The 25,054-nt window shown below is 38.7% G+C and overlaps 1 protein-coding gene and 1 pseudogene across 6 annotated transcripts in view; both read left to right on the forward strand.

Annotated features, from left to right (window-relative positions):
• SPIDR (scaffold protein involved in DNA repair) overlaps nucleotides 1-25,054 on the forward strand; it is a 367,405-nt gene that overhangs the window by 38,328 nt on the left and 304,023 nt on the right. For all 6 annotated transcript variants that reach the window (XM_061171846.1, XM_061171848.1, XM_061171850.1 and 3 more), the window contains exons 2-5: nucleotides 2,822-2,977; nucleotides 3,629-3,695; nucleotides 9,930-10,109; nucleotides 12,392-12,546. In XM_061171846.1, the coding sequence (XP_061027829.1) occupies nucleotides 2,822-2,977; nucleotides 3,629-3,695; nucleotides 9,930-10,109; nucleotides 12,392-12,546 (558 nt within the window). The remainder of the gene's footprint in view (nucleotides 1-2,821; nucleotides 2,978-3,628; nucleotides 3,696-9,929; nucleotides 10,110-12,391; nucleotides 12,547-25,054) is intronic.
• Nucleotides 2,284-2,630, forward strand: LOC133077145 (small ribosomal subunit protein eS26-like; annotated as a pseudogene).

Below are 25,054 nucleotides of genomic sequence, written 5' to 3' on the forward strand. Positions count from 1 at the left end.
ATTCTGATTCACCAGTTTGTTATTATTGGTCTCTCTGTCTGTTTCTCTTTCTCTACATGTGTATATCTAATTTTTTTCTGTACTATTTCAGAGTAATTGAGAGACATAGTGAACCTGTACCCCAAAATGTTTATTTCCTAGGATAAGGACAGCTCTTACATAAGCATAGTATAATTACGAAACTAGGAAATTAAAAATTGATACAATACTGTTATCTAATCAGTCGTTTATGCTCTAATTTTATCAGTTGCCTAGTAATGATCTGTTTTCCCTGGTCCAAGATCCAGCCCAGGATCATACATTCATTTTCTTTTCATGCCTCTTTAGCCCTGCATTAATCTGGGATAGTTCCTCAGACTTTGTGTTTCTTGACCTTGCCATTGTTGAGGTGTATAGGCCAGTTATTTTGGGCTTGTCTGATATTTTCTCTGTTTAGATTTAGGGTATGCATTTTTGGTGGTAATACTGTGGAGGTTGTCTTGTATTCTGGTTGGTGCCTCATATTAAGAAGCATTTGATGCTGGTTTACATCAACATTCATGACTTGATTAAGATGGTGTCTGACAGGTTTCTCCACTGTAAAGTTACTGTTTTTCCCTTTGGAATTAATAAGTAATTTTGGGGGAGTCATTTTGTGATCATGTATATATCCTCTTCATCCTCAAACTTTTACCTACTAGTTTTAGCATTCATTGATAATTTTCTAAATCCGTCATTTATTTATTTGTTTATATCAATGTAGACTTACAGTCTTTATTTTATTCAGCAGGTTATAATCCTTACTGTCATTATTTATTTGATGCTGGAATGTCCCACATTTGGCCAGTGAGAGCCCCTTCATTCAGGCTCATGTGTCCTTTTTACATGTCCTCATTATTCCTTGGGCACTTTCTCACTCTCTGGCTCAAGATATTTCAGGCTCATTTTGTCCTTCCCTGTCCCATCCCTGGTATCACCCACTTGGTTAAAGAGCCGACCTGGGCTGATTTAATGTATTAAAGAGGTATTCTGGAGTTTAAAATATATATATATATATATATGTATGTATGTATGTGTGTGTGTGTGTGTGTGTGTGTATGGACTCTGAGTAGACCAAATGATATTTTCCAATTTCTTTACTGTTCTAGATAACTAAGTGAGCTTTCTCAGAGCTGTCAGATAACTGAACCCTGACAGGTGTCTGTGGAGGGTAACACCTTCTTGAGGATAGATGCCTCTTCCTCTTGCAGTCCTGCCCCACCATAGGACTTTCTGCATGAGAAGGAACATGCTTAGACCTGTTAAGTATTAAAATACCATCTATGTTGTGGCTGAACTTATTTTTATGAATTTGTTCCCTTCTTCCTAGTTAAGAAAGTTTTAATGTTATATTTTAATCTTAATTTATTTGTTTAAACTACAGTGGCATTGGATGAGGGATTTTATTTCTGATTAGGTGATCAGCTCATAGTAGTTGACCTTAATTTGATTCCCAATGCAAATCTAAAATTTTCCTTAAAATGCAAATTTAAAAACTTATAAAGTGAGTATTTGTCTGTCGTAGACATTTAAAAAAACAAAACAAAACACAATAGCTTGGGCTTCCCTGGTGGCGCAGTGGTTGAGAGTCTGCCTGCCAATGCAGGGGACACGGGTTCGAGCCCTGGTCTGGGAGGATCCCACATGCCGCGGAGCAACTGGGCCCGTGAGCCACAACTACTGAGCCTGCGCGACTGGAGCCTGTGCTCCGCAACAAGAGAGGCCGCGATAGTGAGAGGCCCGTGCACCGCGATGAAGAGTGGCCCCCGCTTGCCACAACTAGAGAAAGCCCTCGCACAGAAACGAAGACCCAACACAGCCAAAAATAAATTAAAAAAAATAAAAAAATAAGAAAATAAGAAAATAAAAAAAAACACAATAGCTTGAGGAAAGAAGTCAGTGTTGTCACTGTTGCTGGGTATAAACTCCTTGGCTCCTTTGGGTCTTCTAGGGTGGAGCCCTTGCCCTCTCTATTTCTGGTGCATTCTCAGGCTGCCTGCTCCCCTTCCTGGTGAACACCAGATGTCTGTGCTCAGTCCTCCTTTGCTCCCTTGCTTCTCTCAGCTTCTTTCCTCTCAGATATGATACCATGCAGAACTTTGGAGTGTTCATTGTTTGTCCTCACACGCTTGTATTTTGGAGTTTGTTGTCTAGTTGCATTGTCCACGTGCTTTTGGTTTTGCTATCTCGTGACTCTTTCTTTCTGTGGCGGTTCAGAGACGTTTAAAAACTCTGCCAGTCCTCTCTCGCCTTCTCACTTCCAGGATGACCAAGAAAAGAAGGAACAGTGGTCATGCCTAAAAGGGCCACAGACATGTGCAGCCTGTTCGCTGCACAACTGTTCGCAACGTGTGCCCAAGGACAAGGCTGTTAAGAAATTCGTCATTTGGAACATAGTAGAGGCCGAAGCTTTCAGGGACATTTCTGAAGCCAGTGTTTTCGATGCGTGTGTGCTTCCCAGACTGTATGTGAAAGTACATAACTGCATGAGTTGTGCCATTCACTGCAAGGTAGTCAGGAATCATTCTCAGAAAGTCTGGAAGGACTAAACACCGTCACCTTGTTTTAGATCTGGGGGTGCTGCCCCACAACCTCCACCAAAGCCCATGTAAGGAGCTGAGTCCTTAAAGACTGAAGAAATACTGTTCTTTGAAGAGACAATAAAATGGAAATTATACTTAAAATAAAATAAAAACTATGCTCTCACCGATGCCATTTCTGGGCTTCCACAGTGTTAATTGTTAATGTATATTTAATGAAGTTGATTTCACTGTTTTTTTTTCTTTGAAAACCATTTCTACAGAGAAAAAGAAATTGGGGTGTAGAATACCCATCCTTTCCAGGAGAGAGTCCACTGCAGTGCAGACGAGCAGGTCTCAGGACTGTGGGGGCAGAAGCTTCCCTCTCTGAAGCATGGCTCAGGTGTGGAGAAGGATTTCAGGAGACTCCTGAGACTCTGGTAAAGTCATAATATTTTTTTCCCTGAATGCTGAAGGACAAATCCTAGATTCCTGAGAGTTCAGGCCACTGTAATTATATTTCTTTGGAATTCCCTTCCTTATTTTCTTTCAGAACACTGTAATTGGTGTGTTACTTTTTTCTCCTCATCCTTGAATTCCTTAAAAATTGTGGCAAAGCAGTATTCACGTCTTTCTGTCATGCAGAACCTTTGTACTTCTTTGTAAGTGAAGGATACATACTGAAAATGTTCTCAGAAGATGAAACTGTTGAGCATCCTGCTCTTTAAAAGAAGTATATTTATGAAATGCTTATATATTTAGAATCTAATGGCAGCGAGATATTCTGGTTAATTTTGGTTTATGTGGTAACTTTGAAGTACTCACCATAAGAAGGAGGACTCACCGCTAAAGTTTAGACAGCTAAAGGTTAGATAGCTCTCTGTTCAGATTCTGGAAAAATACAAAAATGCATTATAAGTATTTGCTTTGGGAATACTTGTTGGTAAATAAAGGAAAACAGAGGAATATGTTAAAGGGGTGTAGTGTAAGTTCTTGAATATTTTATGTAATATCATTGGTTTTTAGCCCTTGTCACATAAACTACTACATCATCATTAATTATTATTATTGTTATCATTATCTGCCTGCAGTCATTAACAGCTGAAAAGAAGACTACTACAGAAAAACACCATGAATTATCCTCTGGACCCAGTACAGGTAATATTTTGTTGATTTCTTGGCAGAAAAGGTATAAGGCTAATATATCCTCCTTTGCTTTATTTGCTTTCTTTTAAAAAGCTGTTTACATAGTTTGGCTAGACTATATATTCATGGTTAAAAAAACACCCAAATAATGTAAAAAGGTATTTTTTTGAAAAAATCTCTCTCATCTTTGTCACCATCTACCCCATTTTTTCTGTGTCATGTAGGTAATTATTAAAATTTTTTGTCTCTTTCCTGGGTTCAGTGTTATCAACAGAGCCCAGTAGGTAAGCTCAGGTTCATAGCTCCAGGGTTTTAAAAAGAATCTGATTTGGGAAATAAAGTTATGATCTATGATATAAGGACTATACTACTTAGTCAATGAAATTCTTACTTGGCAAATTAGTTAGGGAAGGCTTTCAGTTACAAATAGTAGGAAGTTGTATTGGAGTGTTTGAAGAGATGGGTTGAATTTATCCCCTGCAACAAGAAGGCCAGGGGGCCAGACTCATTTTGAGTTCTGCTGCCTTAGTGTAGGGTTTGTTTTTGCAGTCGTGAGGTAGAAGCTGAATTCTCCAGGCTCAATTCTCAGGAGGAGTGTAGGCTTGGAGGATTTTCTCCAAATGAACTTTTCCTCTGAGAAGGAGTACTCTCCCTAGGACCTCTACCTTTGGCCAGAACCTGTTACATAGGGTCACCTCCACTAAAGAGACATCAGTGAAATTAAGGATTTTTAAACATGTATGTTGCTGCTCAAATAAAATTGGGATTTTATTAGTAAGGAAGAAGAGGGAGTGGATATCAGGGAGGCCACTGGTTCTGCTGCTACACTCAGTTACCCTCTGGGCAGGAAGGGTGAGGGCTTGAGACTTCAGGGATCTCATCTGACCCTGAAGTGGCCTGACTGTATCTTGACTGTGGGGTCTTGAGATAGCAAGCTAAGCATGCTGAGCCTCAGTTTCTGCATCTGGAAAATAGGCCTAAGAATTGTGTATCTCATTGCGTTATTGTGAGTTTAAAAAATAGTAATAATAAAAACGCCTAGTTCAAAGGTTTACACTTAGTAGGTGCTTAATGGCAGCAATTGCTGTTACGTTTGATGGCAAAGAGAGCTATGTTGAGAGCCTGCTCAGAGTCCTGCAGAGTGGGGAAGCTTTCTGTGAATAAGAGACTAAACACTTTAAGTTATGTTATTACTTCACTAACATTTAAGGGGGTTCTTTTTATGCAATTGAAAAATAAAATTCCCCTAATTTTTTTGATTCATAAAACGCTATATTATAAAATATCATAGTCTTCTGATGGTGCTACAGAATTTAATTTTTAATATTATTAGTGCTGAATGTTGTGATTTTCAAAGATCAATTTAACTCTGATTTCTAAACTGTCATAATGTATGGAGAGAATAGTATAGTTGATCCTTGAATGACTGACATGGGGGGCTGGGGCGCTGACCCTCCACACAGTCAAAAATCCGCCTGTAACTAACTTTACAGTCAGCTCTCCTTATCCGCAGTTCTGCATCAGTGAATTCAACCTACTGCGGGTCGTGCCATACCGTAGTACATATTTATCAAAAAAAATCTGTGTATAAGTGGATCTGCGCAGTTCAAACCTGTGTTGTTCAAGGGTCAACTAACTATCATTTTCTTTTACAGATGTGGCTTATATCTTTTTTTGGAGACTTAAAATTGGTGTAGTTAAATTTAACTTGGGGAGAGAAAGAAATATTAAATAAGCTGCTACCTTGTATTTAATTTCAAAAGGATCTTTTGAGACGATTTCCCATGCCAATATATTCAACCTAAAACCTGCTCTGCTGTGCTTTCTATTCTGTGGAATGATCAGTAGATTCTGATGGGCTGAAAGAGCTTGTATCCATGTATAATTAATTTATTTACAGCATAAGCAGCTTGTTAAGAACATAAAGTATTGTTAATAATTTCACAGAAGCTTACAAATAGAAATTGATAGAAAAGGGGACTCAAGGCATTTCCTAGAACTGGTTCGTTTTAAAAATAGTAACTTCTAACGTATTAGTTTAAGACAGGCTATTAACAAAACTTCTAGGATGTGGAAGTAATATTTTGATGAGAGCTGGGAAGCAGAAGTGGGGGAACATACTTTTGCAAAGTGTGCAAAAAAGGGGGAGACTCCATTTCCTTGTTTCCACATCTCTATTTCCTTACCTGTAAGGCACTGAGAACCAGAGGAGGAGGGGGGAGGAAATGGAGGAGAAGGGAAGGGGTGAGAGAAGTGAGCAAATGAATGTTGGCAAAGGATCTCGCCAGAAGGTTTGAGGGACGTGGAAGAAGATAAAAACTTGAAATGAAAAGAGGCTGGAACCTTTGTAGTTAGTGATTTTCTTTAAAAGGCAGAATTTTTTAAAAATGTATTTACCAAACAAAATGAAACTATGTAATAAAAAGAAGATAGTGTTTATTTTTTTTCTTGAAATAACCTGCAAAATATGTTCTCAAAATCTTTATTCGTTATGGAGTCAGAAATCTCCTTGAGAGGCATTAGTAAATTTTTATTTATGTATTTATTTATTTTATTATTATTTTTAAAAATGTCTAGTCCGGTCTTCTGCCCATTTTTTAAAAAATTCTTTATTTTTTTATTATATCTTTTTTTTGGCTGCATCAGGTCTTAGTTGTGGCACGCGGGCTCTTCGTTGTGGCACGTGGGCTTCTCTGCAGTGTGGCGTGTAGGCTAGAGCCCGTGGGGTCTGTAGTTTGCGGCACGCAGGCTCTCTCATTGAGGCGCGCGAGCTCAGTGGTTGTGGCACGTGAGCTTAGTTGCCCCATGGCATGTGGGATCTTAGTTCCCCAGCCAGGGATCAAACCTGCGTCCCCTGCATTGGAAGGCAGATTCTTTACCACTGGACCACCAGGGAAGACCCGCATTAGTAAATTTTTAAATTATTATTTCTTGATGTGCTTTTCTCCCTGTTGGACCATAGATTTTTTCAGGGCAGAGCCTCCTCTATTGCTCATCTTTATATCCTAGGTGGCTAGGGCTAGTATAAGGCTAGGGCTGCCATAATAAAATGCTACAAACTGGGTGTGTTGAACAACAAAAACTTCTTATCTTGCAGTTCTGGAGGCTAGAAGTCTAAAGTGAAGGTATTGACAGGGTTGGTTCCTTCTAGGATGTGCTCCAGGCTTCTTTCCTTGACTTGTAGGTGGCTGTCTTCTCCAATTGTCTCTTTACTGTGTTTTCGCTCTCTGCATGTGTGGTTCTGTGTTCAAATTTCTCCTTTTTGCAGGGACAGGTGTCATATTGGATTAGGGCCCACACTAATAATATCACTTTAAACCCTGTCTCCAAATAAGGTCACATTCTTAGATGCTGGGGGTTAGAATTTTAACATATGAATGAGTTTTGGGGGGACACAATTCAACCTATAACACCAAGTTCTAGCACAGTGCCTAGCACACATTGGTCACCCAGGAATGTTTATAAATACATGGTAATTACTCTCATAGTCTGGCTGATGTTGTTCCTGGAATTTCATTGGAATGAGCCTTGATTTCAAGGGCAACCCCTTTTCAGCAAATAAAATGAATTACTGAGTAATAAATGCCTGGTAGAGGTTAACTATATAAATTATACAGTTAGTTGCCTATAATTTATAGGTTTATGAATTCATTATATAATCTGAAAATAGTGATAACTTTACTTCCTGTCTTAGTCCATTCAAGCTGCTATTGTATATAAGAAAAATACTGTAGACTGGGTGGCTTATAAACAAAAGAAATTTATTTCTCACAGTTCTGGAGGCGGAAAGTCAGGACATTGATTTAGTGTCTGGCGAGGACTCGCTTCCTGGTTCATAGCACCTCCCTGCTGCATCCTAGTAGGGTAAAAGAGGCTGGGGATCTCTCTGGGGCTTCTTTTGTAGGGCACTAATTCCATTCATGAGGGCTCCACCCTCATGACCTAATTACCCCCTAAAGGCCACACCTCTTAATACCATAAAACTGGGATTTGGCTTCAGTATGTGAGTTTTAGGGGAACACAAACATTCAGTCTGTAGCATTCTACTTTTTCCTTTTTGATTTACTTGTCCAGATGCATAATAATTAAAAAGATTGATAATGTCTTTGGCAAGTAAGTACACAGCTTAGTTTTATTAGCTCTTTAAATCAATATGGGTTCTTAGGTTATTGTGAATAGTTTATATTTAATTTTTTATTTTGAAGGATAGACAACTTTAGTAATTCTAGATGTTCATGGAACAAAGTAAGTGTTCAGTAAGTGTTTACTATTATTTCATGTTTTTGTGCCTTTGTAAATGTTGATTTTCCAGACATCGTTTTGTCAGTGAATCTTCGTTTCCTGATGAACATAAAGTGGAGCATCCACTTTTTTTGTGCCGTCATCATTATACTGTGACATATCTCTAATACAGTATTTAATTTTTCTTTTCATGATCAACTAGTGTTGCCTTTCAGACCATGCATTCCTTGAGGGCAGGAGTTTTCTTTCTTTCCTTTTTTTTGTTTCCTCAAGGTTTACTGTATCAGAGGTGTTAGGTATTTAATGAAGTCATTTAACTTCTGAGCCTGTTTCCTCTTCTGTAAAACTTGAGTTATAATATCTAATCTCTTAACCTTACACTATATTGAAATGTGACTAAGAGAGTTCTTTTTTTTTTTTTTTGGTTTTAGCATTATAACTCACCTGTCTACTCAATAGGAATAGAAAATTTGATTTTTATTAGATATCTATTCCTTTTCTGGTCAAAATCAGTAAAATTTTCTGTTGGACTTCTGGTTCCATCGAGATAGAGTCGCCCCGTTCCTTCTAGGTTTCCTGTCTATCAGAATGGCTAAAATAAAAAGTAGTGACCACACCAAGTGCTGCTGATGATGTGGAAAAACTGGATCAGTCACACATTGCTGGTGGGACTGTAAAATGGCACAGCCGCCCTGGAAAACAGTTTGGCAGTCTCTTACAAGACTAAACACACAATTACCATACAACCCAACAATTGCACCCTTAGACATTTATCCTGGAGAATGAAAGTTACAGTCACATAAAATGCTGTACACAGTGTTCATAGTGGCTTCATTTGTCATAGCCCCAAACTGGAAACAACCCAGATGTCCTTCAGGGGTAACTGATTAAACAAGCTGTGGTTCATCCACACCACAGAACACTGCTCAGTAATAAAAAGAAAGTGACTGTTGATACACACAACAGCCTGGTGAATGTCCAGGGAATTATGCTGAGCACAAAAAGCCAGTCCTAAAAGGTAACATAGGTGATTCCATTTATATATTATTCTTGAGATGACAAAATTATAGAAGTGCAAAACTGCTTTGTGGTTGCTAGGGATTAGGAATTGAGGTGGGGAGGGGAGTTATGTTGGTGGCTTTTAAAAGGCAGTGTAAGATATCCTCACGGTGATGGAGTTGTTCTCTATCTTGACAGTATCAGTATCGACATTCTGTGTTGTACTGTGGTTTTCAGAATGTTACCATTGGAGGGATTGGGTGAAGCATACAAGGGCCCTCTCTGTTATTTCTGACAGCTGTATGTGAACGAACTGTTACCTCAAAATAAGTTTAATTAATTAAAAAAGTTTGCTGTTAAGTATTTTAAGCAAACTGCTGTTACCAGGGCTCCTAGCACAGCAAAGGAAGCGCACAGAAGCATTCCTATTACAGATAATTATTGGTGTGGTTTGTTTTGTGTTTTTGTTTTTCCTTATGGCTTGATGAAATATTCTACGAAGTTTTATAGTTTTGTAATTATTTGAAGGTTATTTTTGAGTTTTCATTTGTGCTCCAGTCATTTTCCTTGTCTTTTATTATTTTTTTTTGCCCTACCCAGGTACGTGGGGTGTTTCTTGCCTTTTGGGAGGTCTGAGGTCTTCTGCCAGCGTTTAGTGGGTGTTCTATAGGAGCAGTTCCACGTGTAGATGTATTTCTGATGTATCTGTGGGGAGGAAGGTGATCTCCGCATCTTACTCTTCCACCATCTTCCTTCCTTGTCTTTTATGACTTTTCTCAATCAATTTGACTTCTTTTTCTTCTTGTAATTTGGCTTTAATTCAAAGAATCTTAGCCAGGTTGCACATAGACCTTCAGTTGGGAAGATTTGAAATAAGACATTGCTTTCACTATCATCAGAATTTTGTATATTTGTGACTTCAGCAAAGTAACATGTATAAAACCTCATTTTGATCAATAACCGTATCAATTGGCCATTTTTATATTTTCCCTTTTTCTTTTGCAGAACCTACCACATCTAAGAGTACCAGTGGGCTTACAGCTATAACATGGAGTTCCAGTGGAAGTGATCTGTCAGATGAAGATAAAACAATTTTTAAATCACGGAGAGAGAATGGACATGGTTCTAGAATAGGCAGGTTTTATAGCAGAAATATTTTCTCTCCAGAAGATGGGGCCAGTGAAGGTAAATTGACAATTTTGTAAGAAATTTAGTTTCTGTTATAGATTGGGTTTTAATAATGGAAGAAACTTACACTCCTTTTCTAATATTGATACTTATTAGCATTTTTAAAAATATTACTGAGTCCCAGCCTCCCAGCCTTTTAGAAACATTTTCTCATAATATTTATCACAATAACTCTAAGAGATGAGTATTACCAGTATTATTTTTACAGTTAACAACTTAGGCTTGAACATGTTAGAACTGGTTGGATTCCACTTTGGGTCTCTTTGATGACCAAGCAAGTTCTCTAAAGTACAGGTACACGTTAGAGATATTGCAGGTTTGGTTCCCGACCACCGCAATAAAGGGAACGTTGCAGCAAAACAAGTCACATGAATGTTTGGGTTCCCGGTGCACATACAAGTTATGTTTACGTACTACTGTGGTCTATTAAGCGTGCAGCAGCATTATATCTAAAAAGAAATGTACATACCCTAATTAAAAGATACTTTATTGCAGAAAAAATGCTAACCATCATGGGAGCCTTCATTCAGCAAGTCGTGTATTTTTGCTGGTGGAGGGGTCTCGCTTCAGTGTTGATGGCTACTCACTGAAGACTGGGGTTGGTGTGGCAGTTTCTTGAAATGAGGCAACAATGAAGTTTGCTGCATCGATTGACTCTTTCTTTCATAAACGATTTCTCTGGAGCTTGCAATGCTGCTTGATAGCATTTTAGCCACAGGAGAACTTCTTTGAAAATGGAAGTCAGTCCTCTCAAACCTTGCTGCTGCTTTATCAACTAAGTCTTTGTAATATTCTAAATCCTTTGTTGCCATTCCAACCGTCTTCACCACCTCTTCACAAGGAGGAAATTGCATCTCAAGAAACCACTTTCTTTGCACATCCATAAGTAGCAGCTCCTCACCTGTTAAGAGTTTTATCCTGAGATGGCAGCACGTCAGTCCCATCTTCAGCCTCCACTTCTGGTTCTCCTTCTCTTGCTGTTTTCACCACATCTGCAGTCCTTCCTCCACTGAAGTCTTGAACCCCTCAAAGTCATCCATGAGGGTCAGAATCCACTTCTTCCAGACTCCTGTTACTGTGGATGTTTTGACCTCTTCCCATTGCATGAATCACAGATATTCTTAATGGCATCTAGAATGGAGAATCCTTTTCAGAAGGTTTGCAGGTGACTTTGCCCAGATCCATCAGAGGAATCCCTGTCGATAGCAGCTATAGCCTTGCAAAATGAACTTCTTAAATAATAAGACTAGAAAGTTGAAATTATTCCTTGATCCATGGGCTGCAGAATGGATGTTGGGTTAGCAGGCATGAAAACAACATTCATTCCATTGTACAACATCTTCATCAGAGCTCTTGGGTGACCAGGTGCATTGTCAATGAATATTAATATTTTGAGGGGAATCATTTTTTCTGAGGAGTAGGTCTCAACAGTGGGTTTAAAATATTCAGTAAACTATGTTGTAAACAGATGTGCTGTCATCCAGACTTTCTTGTTCTGTTTATAGAGCACAGGCAGAGTAGATTTAGCATAATTCTTACGCGCCTTAGGATTTTCAGAATGGTCGATGCGCATTGACTCAACTTCAAGTCACCAGCTGTTTTAGCCCGTAACAAGACAGTCAGTCTGTCCTTTGTAGCTTTGAAGCCAGGCATTGATTTCTCCTCTTTAGCTATGAAAGTCCTAGATGGCATCTTCTTCTAGTAGAAGGCTGTTTCATCTGCATTAAAAATCTGTTATTTAGTGTAGCCACCATCATGAATTATCTTTGCTAGATCATCTGGATGACCTGGTGCAGCTTCTACATCACTCACTGCTTGACCTTGCACTTTTATGTCATGGAGATGACTTCTTTCCCTAAGCCTCATGAACCAACCTCTGCTAGCTTTAAACTTTTCTTCTGCGCCTTCCTCACCTGTATCAGCCTTCATAGAATTGAGGAGAGTTAGGACCTTGCTCTGGATTAGGCTTTGGCTTAAGGGAATGTTGTTTCTGGTTTGATCTTCTATCCAGACCATTACAACTTTCTCCATATCAACAATAATGCTGGAGAAACTCTAGAAGAATACAAAAACAACTAATAGAAGTAGTTACCTGAGAATTGGGGTAGGGGTAAGAGTTGGGAGAAATGGGATGTTTATAGATAAGAGTAGGAGTATACTTTCTGCTGTCTTTTAATATATTTTAAAATTGTTGAACAACGTGGATATTTTAAAACTATTGAGGAAGAATAGATTTCAAACACATTAAAGACATTTAAAATTAAGATTGTATTTTTTAGATGATCTCCAGGTTATTGACTGGGAGATTGACAGTGACAGGGAAGATACATGTGATGAATTTGAAGACCGTGAGAGTGTGGAAATATCTGACCGTGCTTCTTGTACAAGCAGTCGTTCTTTGACACCTCCAGAGACGCTACCTGAACTTCCTAAGGTAAGAACGAATTGTTTCCAACTTTCCATTCTGTTTATGGCATTTGTTAGTCACAGCCTTTGGTGTTTTGTTTGCAACTCCTTCCTCAGGGACTACCAGTTTTGACTCTTTGTGGATTCTTTTGTTCTTTACCTCCTTTTCTCTAAATAACATGCTTGTAATGTGCTGCTTTTTTTTTTTTTTAATATTTATTTTATTTTTGGCTGTGTTGGGTGTTAGTTGCGGCATGCGAGATCTTTTGTTGTGGCGCACCAGCTTCTCTCTAGTTGTGGCGTGCGGGCTCCAGAGTGCATGGGCTCTGTAGTTGTGGCGCGCAGGCTCACTAGTTGCGGCTCGCGGGCTTTAGTTGCCCCGTGGCGTATGGGATCTTAGTTCCCTGACCAGGGATCAAACCCATGTCCCCTGCATTGGAAGGCAGATTGTTAACCATTGGACCACCAGGGAAGTTCCTGTAATGTGCTTTTAAACATGGATAAATACTGAGTACTTTTCTCCTCACCCGCTCTCACCTCTGCTACACATGGGACTTTCCCATCCCTCTGTTCCCCCAGGACCGATGTCTCATGGTCTGGTTACATTAGATTCAGCATTATGCAATTCTGAATAATAATATTCATAACAAGACAACTGTTAATTGTGATTTTCCTTCCCAACTTTTCGTTTTTGTTGGAGTTAATCATTTGGGTTTTTGTTTGCCTAGTTTTACTTATCATGAATAAAACTCTTAATTTTACTTATCATGAATAAAACTCTAATTTTTCACCATTGTTCAGTTCTCCCATTAAGATTTTCAGGCATAGCAGGCATTCTATTAGTTCTTTAAAAAAAGTTTAAAAAATATTTTATTGAAGTATAGTTGATTTACAATGTTGTGTTAATTTCTGCTGTATAGCAAAGTGATTCAGTTATATGTATTCTTTTTCATGTTCTTTTCCATTATGGTTTATCACAAGATATTGAATAGAGTTCCCTGTGCTCTACAGTAGGACCTTGTTGTTTATCCATCCTATATGTAATAGTTTGCACCTGCTAATCCTAAACTCCCAATCCTTCCCTCCCCCACCCCTCTTCCTTGGCAACCACAGGTCTGTCCTCTATGTTTGTGAGTCTGTTTCTGTTTTGTAGATATGTTCATTTGTGTCATAGTTTGGATTCCGCCTATAAGTGATATCATATGGTATTTGTCTTTGTCTGACTTACTTCACTTAGCATGATAATCTCTAGGTCCATCCATGTAGCTGCAAATGGCATTATTTCATTCTTCCTTATGGCTGAGTAGTATTCCATTGTAATTATATACCACATCTTCTTTATCCATTCAGCATTCTATTCGTTTTGTTTTTATGGAGAACTGTTTCCCACAACCTCCTAGCCGCTCTGATTTCAACTGAGAGTCCTCTGTGCTTTGTGAATGTAGCCACCCTTGAGTCACCCTTCACCATCTTTTTGGGGAATTCTCTTCACCTCGCTCCTGCATGGAGCAACTTTATCCTGGACTCCTCTTTCTTGGTTGTTACTCTCATTTTGATTGAGCACATCTTCCAGTAGCTTCCAAGAAAGGATTTATGGAAGATAATTTTTTGAGACTTGTCATGTCAGAAGATGCATTCATCACACTTTAATGTGTGATTGAAAGTTTATATAGAATTTTAGGTTGGAAATTATTTTTCTTTAGAATTTTGAAGGCATTGCTTCATTGTCTTCTAGTTCCAGAGTTGCTATCAAGAAGCCTGAAGCTCTTCTCATTTTTGATCTTTTAAGTTTTTCTTATTCCTTGTTTTAAACTGTTTGATTGTGATATGCCTAGGTGTGGTTTTCTGCTTAGAGTTTGTCAGGCTTCGTGGATCTGTGGTTTGTCTGGGATCCCCAAGCTCACTTCTGGGTTCAGTGATTTGCTAGGAAGACACTCAGAACTTAGCATACAGTCATACTCACAGCTATGATTTATTACAGTGAAAAGAAACAAAAGTAAAATCGGCACTCTTCCAAGAGTCTTTTTCCAGTGGAGTCATACAGGGGATGCTTAACTGCTCCAGCAGTGAGTTTTGACAGTATATGTGCAGTGTTGTCTGCCGTGGGTGCTCACTGGTGACTCAGTGCCAAGAGTTTTTATCAGGGGAGCTCTCTGCCTAACATGTGCCAGAATTTCAGATTTCAGGACGGAAAACAGGTATTCAACATAAGCCATATTGTTTGCACAGTTTAGGCACAGGGAGATACTCTTATCATTTAGGGAATGGTGGGAATCATCCTGAAATCTAAGTTCCCAGAGGTAGGCAAGGACCAACATTGCAAGCAGGGCTTGCTAGGGATACCTGTCTCAGGTCTGCTAAGTTAACTCTCCTGTTCACATGGGTTCAAAGGTTTCATCACATTTGGAGAGTTTTTTGCCTTTATTCAACACTTTTTTTTCTGACTCCCTTTTCCTTTCCTTCTGTGACTCCAATTATATGTATATGAATTAGGCTCCTTGACGTCGTGTCGTGTATTATCGACGCTGTGCTCATTTTTTCCCCTCTGTTTCTTTTTGAGTGGTTTCTATTGCTATATCGTCAAGTTTGATAATCTTTTCTTCCTGTAGTGTCTAATCTGCTGTTAATACTATCCAGTGTATTTGTCATCTCTAAAAGTTTGATATGTCATTTTATCTTGTCCATGTCTCTCCTTAACACGATCATACATTTGTCTGTGTTTTGAACATAAAGAGTATAATAGTTGTTTTAACGGCTTTTTCTGTAAATCTGTCATCTGTGTAATTTCTGTGTCTGTTTCTATTGATTGCTATTTCTTTTCATTATGGGTTGTATTTTTCTGCTTCTTTACATGCCCGGAAATTTTTGAGTAGATACCAAATATTTTGAATTCTATGTTGTTGGGTGCTGGATTTTTAAAAAATTTATTTTAATTTTGGCTTTGTTCTGTGGTGCAGTTACCTGGAAACAGTTTCATCCTTTTAGGTGTTGCTTTATGATTTATTAGGTGGGTCTGGGGAAGTACACAGTCTTATATCCCACTACTGAAACAAGACCTTCCTGAGGTCTGTGTAATTCTCTGAATTATGGGTTTTTTCCAGTCAGGTTAACAGTTACTGTTTCCGGACCCTGTGTGAGCAGTGGGCACTGTTTTTCTAATACTTCCAAACGGTTCTTTCGCTGGTCTAGTGTAGTTTCTTTACCTGTATACGCTGATCAGTACTCTGCTGTATACTTGAGGGGGGTGATTGGGGTTCTCTGTGCCACTCTGGCTTTTCTGGTACTCTGTGCTATGAACTCTAGCTACTTTTGTCTCCGTGGACTCTCAGCTCTGTCTCTTCAACTCAGGGAGCTCACCAGGTTCCACCTCAGTTCTCCCTCCCTACTGTGTGGTTTGGAAATTCTCTCAAGAAAGTAAGCTGGGGCAATTATAGAGCTCAATTCGTTGTTTCCCAACTTTCAGGGGTTAGTGTTCTTCTTGCCTGATGTCCCATGTCTTGAAAACCATTGTTTCAAGTATTTCGTCTCGTTTCTTTTCTTTTCCTTTTGGTTGTTTCAGGCAGGAGGATAAATCCATTCCCTGTTGTTCCATCATGGCCATCAACGCGATCTTCCCAGGCAGTCCAGCACATGAAAAGATGCTCATCATCATTAGTCATTAGGGACATGCAAATCAAAACCATAATGAGATATTACTACATACCCATTAGTATGGCTGTTACCCATAAATGGGAAAAAAAAGTGTTGAGGATGTGGAGAAATTGGAACCCTTGTGCATTACTGGTGGGAATGTAAAGTGATGCAGCCACTGTGGAAAACAGTTTGGTGGTTTCTCAAAAGTTAAAAATAGAATTACCATATGACCTAGTAATTTTGCTTCTGGATATATACCCAAAACAATTGAAAGCAGGGACTCAGACACTTGTACATTGATGTTCATAGCAGCATTATTCACAATGGCCAAATGGTGGAAACAACCCAGATATCCATCAGCAGATGAACGAATAAACAAAATGTGTGTGTATGTATATTGTCTACTAAAAAAATATTCACAGCATAAAAGTTGAGAGTTATGTTTTATTCGGCGGGAATTTTTAGGACTTCAAGCCCGGGAGGCAGCATCTCAAGTAACCCTGAGAGAACTGCTCCGAGGAGGCGAGGGGGGAGCCTGGTTATATAGGAGTTTTGCAACCAAAGGCAGGTAGTTAGAATGTCAAAAGATTATTTTTTTTTTTCTTTATAAATTTATTTATTTATTTATTTATCTATGGCTGTGTTGGGTCCTCGTTTCTGTGCGAGGGCTTTCTCTAGCTGCGGCAAGTGGGGGCCACTCTTCATCGCGGTGCGCGGGCCTTTCACTGTCATGGCCTCTCTTGTTGTGGGGCACAGGCTCCAGACGCGCAGGCTCAGTAGTTGTGGCTCACGGGCCTACTTGCTCCGCGGCATGTGGGATCCTCCCAGACCAGGGTTCGAACCCATGTCCCCTGCACTGGCAGGCAGATTCTCAACCACTGCGCCACCAGGGAAGCCCAAAAGATTAATTAAAGAAAACTAGGTATCTCAAGTTAAGGAATTTAACACTTTTCTATGTATGGGAAGATGAAAGAGTCTGGGCACACTGAAATCGTTCCTTTGATATATACCTCAGCTGTCTGGGGCCAGTATCCTGTGTTTTCATATCCTGAGTTCCCTCAGGGCTCACCACCTAACCGTAGGCTGGTGGCTGCAATCACTGATGACTGTAACATCCTTTGTTTACTGATACACAGTCAGTATTCCATTTCTCAACATGTATGTATGTATATGTGTATTTTTGTATATATATCTACATATATGTATATGTATGTTAGTGAACCAAACTTGGGTCCACTTGCCCGCGCGTAGTAAAGCCAATCTATTGACACTGGCTTGTGGTGAGGGAAAGTACAGTGTTTATTGCATGGCGCCCCAACATGGGGCTGAGCAAGGAGAACAGGCGGCTCATGCTCAAAAGACCCAGACTCCCCAAAGGCTTTCAGGGAAAAGTTTTTAAAGACAGGGTGAGCGAGAGGGTTGCAGGGTGCCTGATCAGCTTGTGGACATTTTTCTGATTGGTTGGCGGTGAAGTAATCAGGAGTCACCATCATCAGCCTTCTGCTTCCGTTCAGTCTGGGGCCTGTGTGCTTGTGGTCAGCGTGCAGCTCACTTATTCCAGCTGGTGGGGGTTTCAGTGTCGGCAGAACAGCTCAAGGACGTGGCTCAGCATGTTACCTATAGCTGTTGCGGAAGAACTGAAGGCCCTTCACTTTGTTTAATGGCTAAACTATTATTATTTTATCTTGCTTGACTGTTTTGCTTTGTTTCTCCGTTATCTCACTTCTCGAATTAAATTTGTTCTTTGGAACTTGGGGAAGTCCTAGGAGGCTAAAGCTTTTCTACAAACAAGAGGCAGGGTACTCGGCAGGGTCCTGCTCTGTTTCACGTACAGCAGGCTATTACTCAGCATTCAAAAGGAATGATATTCTGATACATGGCACAATGTGGATGAGACTTGAAAACATTAAGCTATGTAAATTTTTTTCTTGGCTTGTTTTAGGGGAAATATTCTGTCACTTAAGCATATACTTACCCTTTGAAAGCTGCTGTAAATAACCACTTCTGGTAGAAGGACTGCAGTGCCGCGTGGTAGAGATGCCGGGTGGTGGACTGAGCTCACTCACTCAGCAAACTCTTGCATACAGGTTTTGTAGTGCTTGCAATTCAAGTTTATACCTTGTTAAGATCACAAATTATAGTATGACACAGACTTTTCAGGGTTGCTCTTGAATAATAGAGTTGAGTTATAAGAAGTGCGTGCCAAGCCTCCATAGTTCTCCAAAATGTAAACAGTGTGTCTCTGGGTGGTAGGATTATTGGAGAAGTTTATTTTCTTTTTTGCTATATTTATTTCATAATTAAAAAAAACAAAAACACAGCAGTCATTGGCTTTTCCCTCAAGGAAGACAGAGAATCGAATCACATATAGTGAACATACACTGGGCCTTACATTGTACTAATTGCTTTATGTAAGTGTATTAGTCCCTTTTAGCTGCTGTAGCAAAAATACTACAGACTGGGTGGCTTAAGCAACAGAAATTTATTTCTGACAGTTTTGGAGGCTGGGAAGTTCCACCATCTAGGAGCCAGCAGATACGGTTTCTGTTGAGGATCCATTTCCTGGTTCATAGCTGTCTTCTCACTGTGTCCTCAGATGATGGAGTGGGCGAGGGGTCTCCCTGGGGCCTTTTAATAAGGGCATTAATCCCATTCAAGAGGGCTACACCTAAAGGCTTCACTTCCAGATACCGTCACATTGGGGATTAGGTTTCAACATGCAGTTTATAGCAGTACATTTTCCATTTGAGCCTTAAAACAATCTTGTGAAGTCAGTGCTGTTATGCCCAATTTTCAGACAGGAAACTGTGTTAGAAAATTATGTGGCTGTGACCAAGTTATGTAGTAAACAAGGCAGCTGTGAAACCTTGCAACAAAAGTATTCAGGTGTTGTTTGAATGCCTCAGAATCTACATAGATTGCTTTCTTATATTGGAAGAAGCTTGCACATGGGCAGAACTTTGAAAGATATGGTCATAGAAAAGAGAAGACCTTGGCTTACGTTGTATTTAAAAATTCAAGACTTCTCTATGTAGTTTCTCATTAAGTACACTTGTCTTTATTAATAATCATGTATGTTAAAAATATAACATACTACATTGTCATTGAAAAGTTACTCAAAAAATGGATTTCTCCAAGCAGGCATTGGGAGGCATTCCTATAATGTGGGAATTGTGGTTTGCCTAATCATAGCAGTGTTCTCTATGACCTTAACTCCTGCCTCCTTTTCTTCCTTTCTTTCCTCATACAGGAACAAAGATTCAATTATTTCCCTTATTTTCTTCAAGCTTCTAACTGTTAAATCTTTTTCTAATGCCCTTGCTGTCCTGAATTCCATGGGGGTTTCCAGCTGCCTGATGACATCTTTGTGTGGATGTCCTAAAGTTACTGCAAGTCTAAGAGTCCGAAGTCCTATCCCTCTTCCTTCTAACCCAGGCTCATCCTCTTCATGCGTTTTTGGCCCTAGTTCATCGTTTTTCTTTTTCACTGCCTGAATCTATTCATTATCAGGTCATGCAGATTTGGCCTCAAAACCACAGCATCCCCACCACTTCTGCCCTAAATTGGGCCCTTTCACCTGTTGTCCGTTTTGTTTCAGTTGCTTCATAACTGATTTCTTAGCTTATATCTTTTTGTTAGATTCATCTTAATAAACATTATAACCTTATCATTCACTTATTGAAAGACTTTTCAATGGTACCCCATTGCCTGAAAGTCAAGGTCCATGTAACTTGACCTTTACAGTTTAGCCTCAGGCCCTTAAAATGAATGAGGTGGAGTATATACTATATGATTGTCTTTATATAAAATTCTAAAAAGTGTAGATGATTCTATAGTGAGAAAGCAGGTCAGTGGTTTATTGGGAATGAGGGTGGAGGAGACGGATGGATTACAGTGGGACATGAGGAAAGTTCTGGGGGTGATGGAAATGTTTATTTATCTTGATTATGGTAATAGTTTCACAGGAGTGTACATATGTCAAAACTGGTCAAATTGAATAAATATGTGTAGTTTAGTGTGCTTAAGTTATATACTTCAATAAAATTGATAAAACATTTTGTAAAGTATAAGAAAGATGTAGGTCTATGTGCTTACGAAATAATATTCAAAATACTTTGTTAAATGACAAAAACAGGATATAGAATACTTGTGTAGAAAAATGGAAAGAATGTATGTTTATATGGACTATCTCTGGATTGAGGAAACTTTTTTCTTGTATGCTATTTTGAATTTTGAACCATGTACATATATTGCTTGCATTAAAAAAAATTTTAAAGGACAGTTTACACTTCTATCCAGAATATAGTGAGAACTTCTACAGAACAGTAAAGAAAAGGTAAATAGCCCAATTAAAAATCAGGTGAAGGATAGGAAAGGGAAACCTGAATGACTAATGAGCATGTGAAAAGATGCTCTGTGTCACTAGTTGTATGAGAAGTGCAAATTAAAAATGAGATACTACATTTTCATCAGATTGCCAAAAAAAAAAAAAAAGTCTGACAGTGCCTAATGTCAGGAGTGTGGATCAATAGGAATAGTTGCTGTTGGAATGTAAATTGGTACAGCCATTTTGTAATTTGGTAAATTCTAGTAAAGCTGAAGGTGTTCATATTTTATCACCCCACAATTTTGTCTTAGATAAATATCCTTGATTTTTTTCAAAATGTGGCTTATGACCCATCAATGGATGCTGTAATTGATTCAATGACTTAAAAATATAGTGGAATAAAATAGACTGCATTAGAATGTATGACAGTAAGAGTATTTTTTGTGAAACTTTAGGTTCAGATTTATTAGTATACATGTGTTGGATCACAATATGAATGTATGTTTTACTGTGGTTCTTGACCAAAAAGTTTGAAAGCCACTGTTCAAAGAAATTTTCACATATGCCCAAAGAAGATATGTACAAGAATATATGTTCAAGGACATTTATTTTAGTATTGTTTATAAGAGAAAGAAACGTCAGAAAGTAACCTAATTTTCTGTGAACACATGCAAATTGTGGTACATTTGTATAGTGGAGAGCTGTAGCTACCATCATGGTTAATGCTGAGGAAGTTAGCCAGCTTGCCGAAGGCTATGTGTAGTTTGATGCTACGTTACATGAAGTTTACAAACATGCAGAACTGTAGTACATACTGGTAACGGGACAACCTTGGAGAAGAGGGAGGTTTTCGCTAGACCCATTTTTCAAGCCCTAAGGTAATGTCACTTTGCACCATCCTTCCCTGCAGTGCAGCTATGGAAATGGGCTTGTACTGTACTTGTGCGTGTACTGGGACCATGCTTCCCATGGGCTAGTCCCAGCCATTGACTGAGTATGCCAGGGTTGTGACACAGTCACACAGAACCGCTCGAGGGATGACTTTGAATTGAAGACAGCATCAGCCAAGCTAAAATCTCCTAGAGCTGCGCTGCAGTCAGAGACTCTTCTACCCTGTCCTCTTTCCTTCTCCTCCTCCTTTCATAGTTGTCAGACCTGCATTGTGGTCTTAAAGTTCTCCTTGACTCCAGCTTTCTCCCCTTTATTCTTCACAGGTGTTTCCCCCAGTAAATCTCTTCTGTAGCTGTTGCTGTCTTGGCATCTACCTTTCAGGAGACTTTAACTCATATATCTACATACCCTCTGCCCAGTATCTTGCAGTCACATCAGCAGTTATTTCCTAATACTTCCCTATACTAATACCTAAAGCCATTCTCTTCTGTTCATTCAATATTTCAAGGAGGTTGAAAGAAGTAAAATGTGATGTGCAGGTTTTGTAGACTTGCCTCTACTTAACGTTTGTTTGTCTTTGAATTTCCGTAGCAGCATGCTCTGAGAACATCTGGTGGTGAAGTGGGCCAGTGAGCCTGGGAAGGGATGCCAGCCAATTAAGGCATCAATATCAACAAGTTACCATTGTGGGTAACTTAGTACTGCTGGAAACCTCTGGAAACATCAGAATTATCCCACCAGAGGGGCAGGGAAGCTGGAGTATTTATGCACAGATGCCTTCATTCCTTGGCTGAGGGCTGCTCCATCCATGGTGGAGTTGGGGGATAGGAGTTTTTCCTAGTTTTTACAGACTACTGAACAGGTGGAAAAAATGGGTTCCAGCAGCCAGATGAAGCCCTGATGCAAAGAAATGGGGGTGTTGGAAGTTAGAAATAGGGCCAGCATCACTGAAGACATAGGGGAGGAGTTGGGCATTGACAAGGTCAGCTACAGTGTTAAAATGAGCCATGCACATTGACTAACATGGAGGGGGAAGACATACCATAATTAGGAATTTTATTACTATTACTTAGCTCTTCAGAAACAAGACCTCCCTTAAATAACTCAGGAGGCTATTACTTTTGCCTCTCATGCATGCTTGTAGGAATGGAATATATGGGGTAGGGGGGAGGATACTTACTCTACAGAAGGACTGTATTTTAACTGAGTGGGAAGCCTTGATTGTAATTCAGGTCTATCTTGAATCCCTTGCCCTGGGCGGAGTGAGGGATGTTTTTGAACTAGGAAACATATACCTGTAAGCTTGATTCCACCAGTTCTCTGGAATAGAGTTATACTAGTCCTGTGTAAAGGCGACTGAACTCATAACAACAGCAGCAGCTAATATTGTGAGTGCTTCTGATGTGGGGCTCTCCTCTACGTGCTTTGCTATATACATTAGCTTATTTAAACCTCACAATAACTCCGTGAGGTGGGAGCTATTATCATTCCTGTTTTCCAGATGAGGATTCTAAAGCACGGAGAGATTAAGTAATTTTCCTGTGGTTATAAGTGACTGAACCTAGATTCTAACTCAGGCACTCTGGCTTCAGAGCTGTGGTCCTGACATTGTTACAGTGTCAATTATAGTAGTAGCAATGATAACATTCATAACAATACAATAACCCTGAGTTATTACTATATGCCAGGCACTTTGGTAAGTGCTGATCATGTTGTGTAGATGTTGTTATTAGCCCCATTTTACAGATGAGGGAATCGAGACATAGCCAGTAAATAGCAGAATGAGGTTCCAACTAATGTAGTCTGATCCCAAATTCTCTTAATTACTTATGTTGTTTTTCTTGCAATATAGCATACTTACATAACTTGGAAGAAAAGCATGATGAAAATCAAAGACCGTAACTTCTGTTTGTAGTGTTACCCTTTAGGACATTTGACAAATGTGATTGATTACTGGTGTCACTTCCTATTGTTCAGTATTGCTGTCTGGGTTTTCAATTTATTTTATGTGTCTTCCAAGAACCATTCCTGTAGAGGGCAGCAGAGATGCAGCAGTGGGTTTTCTGTGTAATGCACATTTTTCAGGAAGTGTGAAGAAAATTGGATTTAGGTGAGCTTTGTTATGTAATTCTCTTGTACTTTATGTAGTGAGTCCTATGCAAATACAGGCTTGCAGACTTCATAAATATCAGATAACCCGAGTGAGGTTTGGGTTTTTGTTGAAGATGCGCAATAGAAGCTGGGTGGCTCAAACAAGATCTGAATGAAAGCTGTAGTTTTAAGAGAAAGCAAATTTGATTTTCAAATTTGAAATATGGATTCATTGTTATAAAACAGATGTTTTCTTTGTACTCTTAACAGTAGGGGCAGAACAGATGATTCAGTATCTCACAGAATATGGAATATGGAAAAGTTTTAACAAAATTAGAATAAGCAAAATTTTATATTCTTACATGGGAGGATATTTAGAAAGTGATCTGGCAAACTTCAAAAATATTTCTAAATTTAATGAGCGTATTTGTAATTCTCTATTTTTTATTTGTTTATATATGTATGAAAGTTTGAAAGTAATACACTTAGTTTCACTTTTAATCAGTTTTAATGATGAATTAGAATAAAGTGATATGACTAAATATGTACTAATGTTAATGTCTGAGAACTGTCCAATGTGTACAACATGTATAGAGTTGAAAGAATTTAATTAATCAAGATCAAAAGCACACATTTTAGAAACCCTCTCTAAAATATAATTATGTTTGTATAAAAATGACAATTTAGTGCTTATAAAGGGAAATATATGGAGTTTTTAGTCATGATTTTGTTTGATTATATTTTAAAGATTTCATTGTAGAAACATTACACTTAAGAAACAGATTCATACTCTGGTGTGTTCTTGTGGTAAAAAAAAGGAGGACTCTTAGGAGTTGTATTGAGGAGCAGGTATCTTTTTTTGTTGTTATTTAATATTACAGTTTTGTGTGCATGTATCTATGATCTATCTGTTCATGATCTGATAACATTATAGCATATTTTGGCTTTTATTCTCTTTAAGAAAGTGAGTATGTGCCAATATCATTTGTAGCATCTGTTTCAGAACTTAACATCCTTATTTTTCCACATCTCCCTTCTTAATTGGCTAAACTTTAGCTTATGACATACCAGGACAAGGACTTCGTCTTTTTTTTTTTTTTTTTTTTTTTTTTACTATAAATCTTCCTCCTCTTTCACTGTCACCCTGTCATCCCATTTCCCTTCATTTTCCTTTCATTACCCAAATTCATCTGTTTTCTGGTATAAGAAGGAGTAGAATAGAAAAAGGACTGCTGTAGGAATTAATATTACACCTGTATAAATTAAAAAATAGTGAGTCATCATAGTGTGACTTCTATAGTCCTCTAGTTTTCTAATTAAAAAAAAAATCCTTAGGAGTTCCACTTTCAGTAATGACAGAGCAGCATGTGTCAGATTACTTTTCTTGCAAATAACAGTGACAAATTCTGGACATACAAAGTGTATTAAATGTATTTTTGAAATAGAGTTTATAAAAATATAAAAAGAATATAAAAATATTTGAAGACACAGTAGAAGGGGAAGACAGCTTGCAGAAACTGGAGGGGTTGACACTTTGAAGATGAGAATGGCACAAACCAGGAGAGTTTTTCATTTTTCACCCCTTTTTACCCAA

Source organism: Eubalaena glacialis, chromosome 17, assembly GCF_028564815.1.
Source record: "Eubalaena glacialis isolate mEubGla1 chromosome 17, mEubGla1.1.hap2.+ XY, whole genome shotgun sequence".
In the NCBI taxonomy this organism is placed as follows: Eukaryota; Metazoa; Chordata; class Mammalia; order Artiodactyla; family Balaenidae; genus Eubalaena; species Eubalaena glacialis.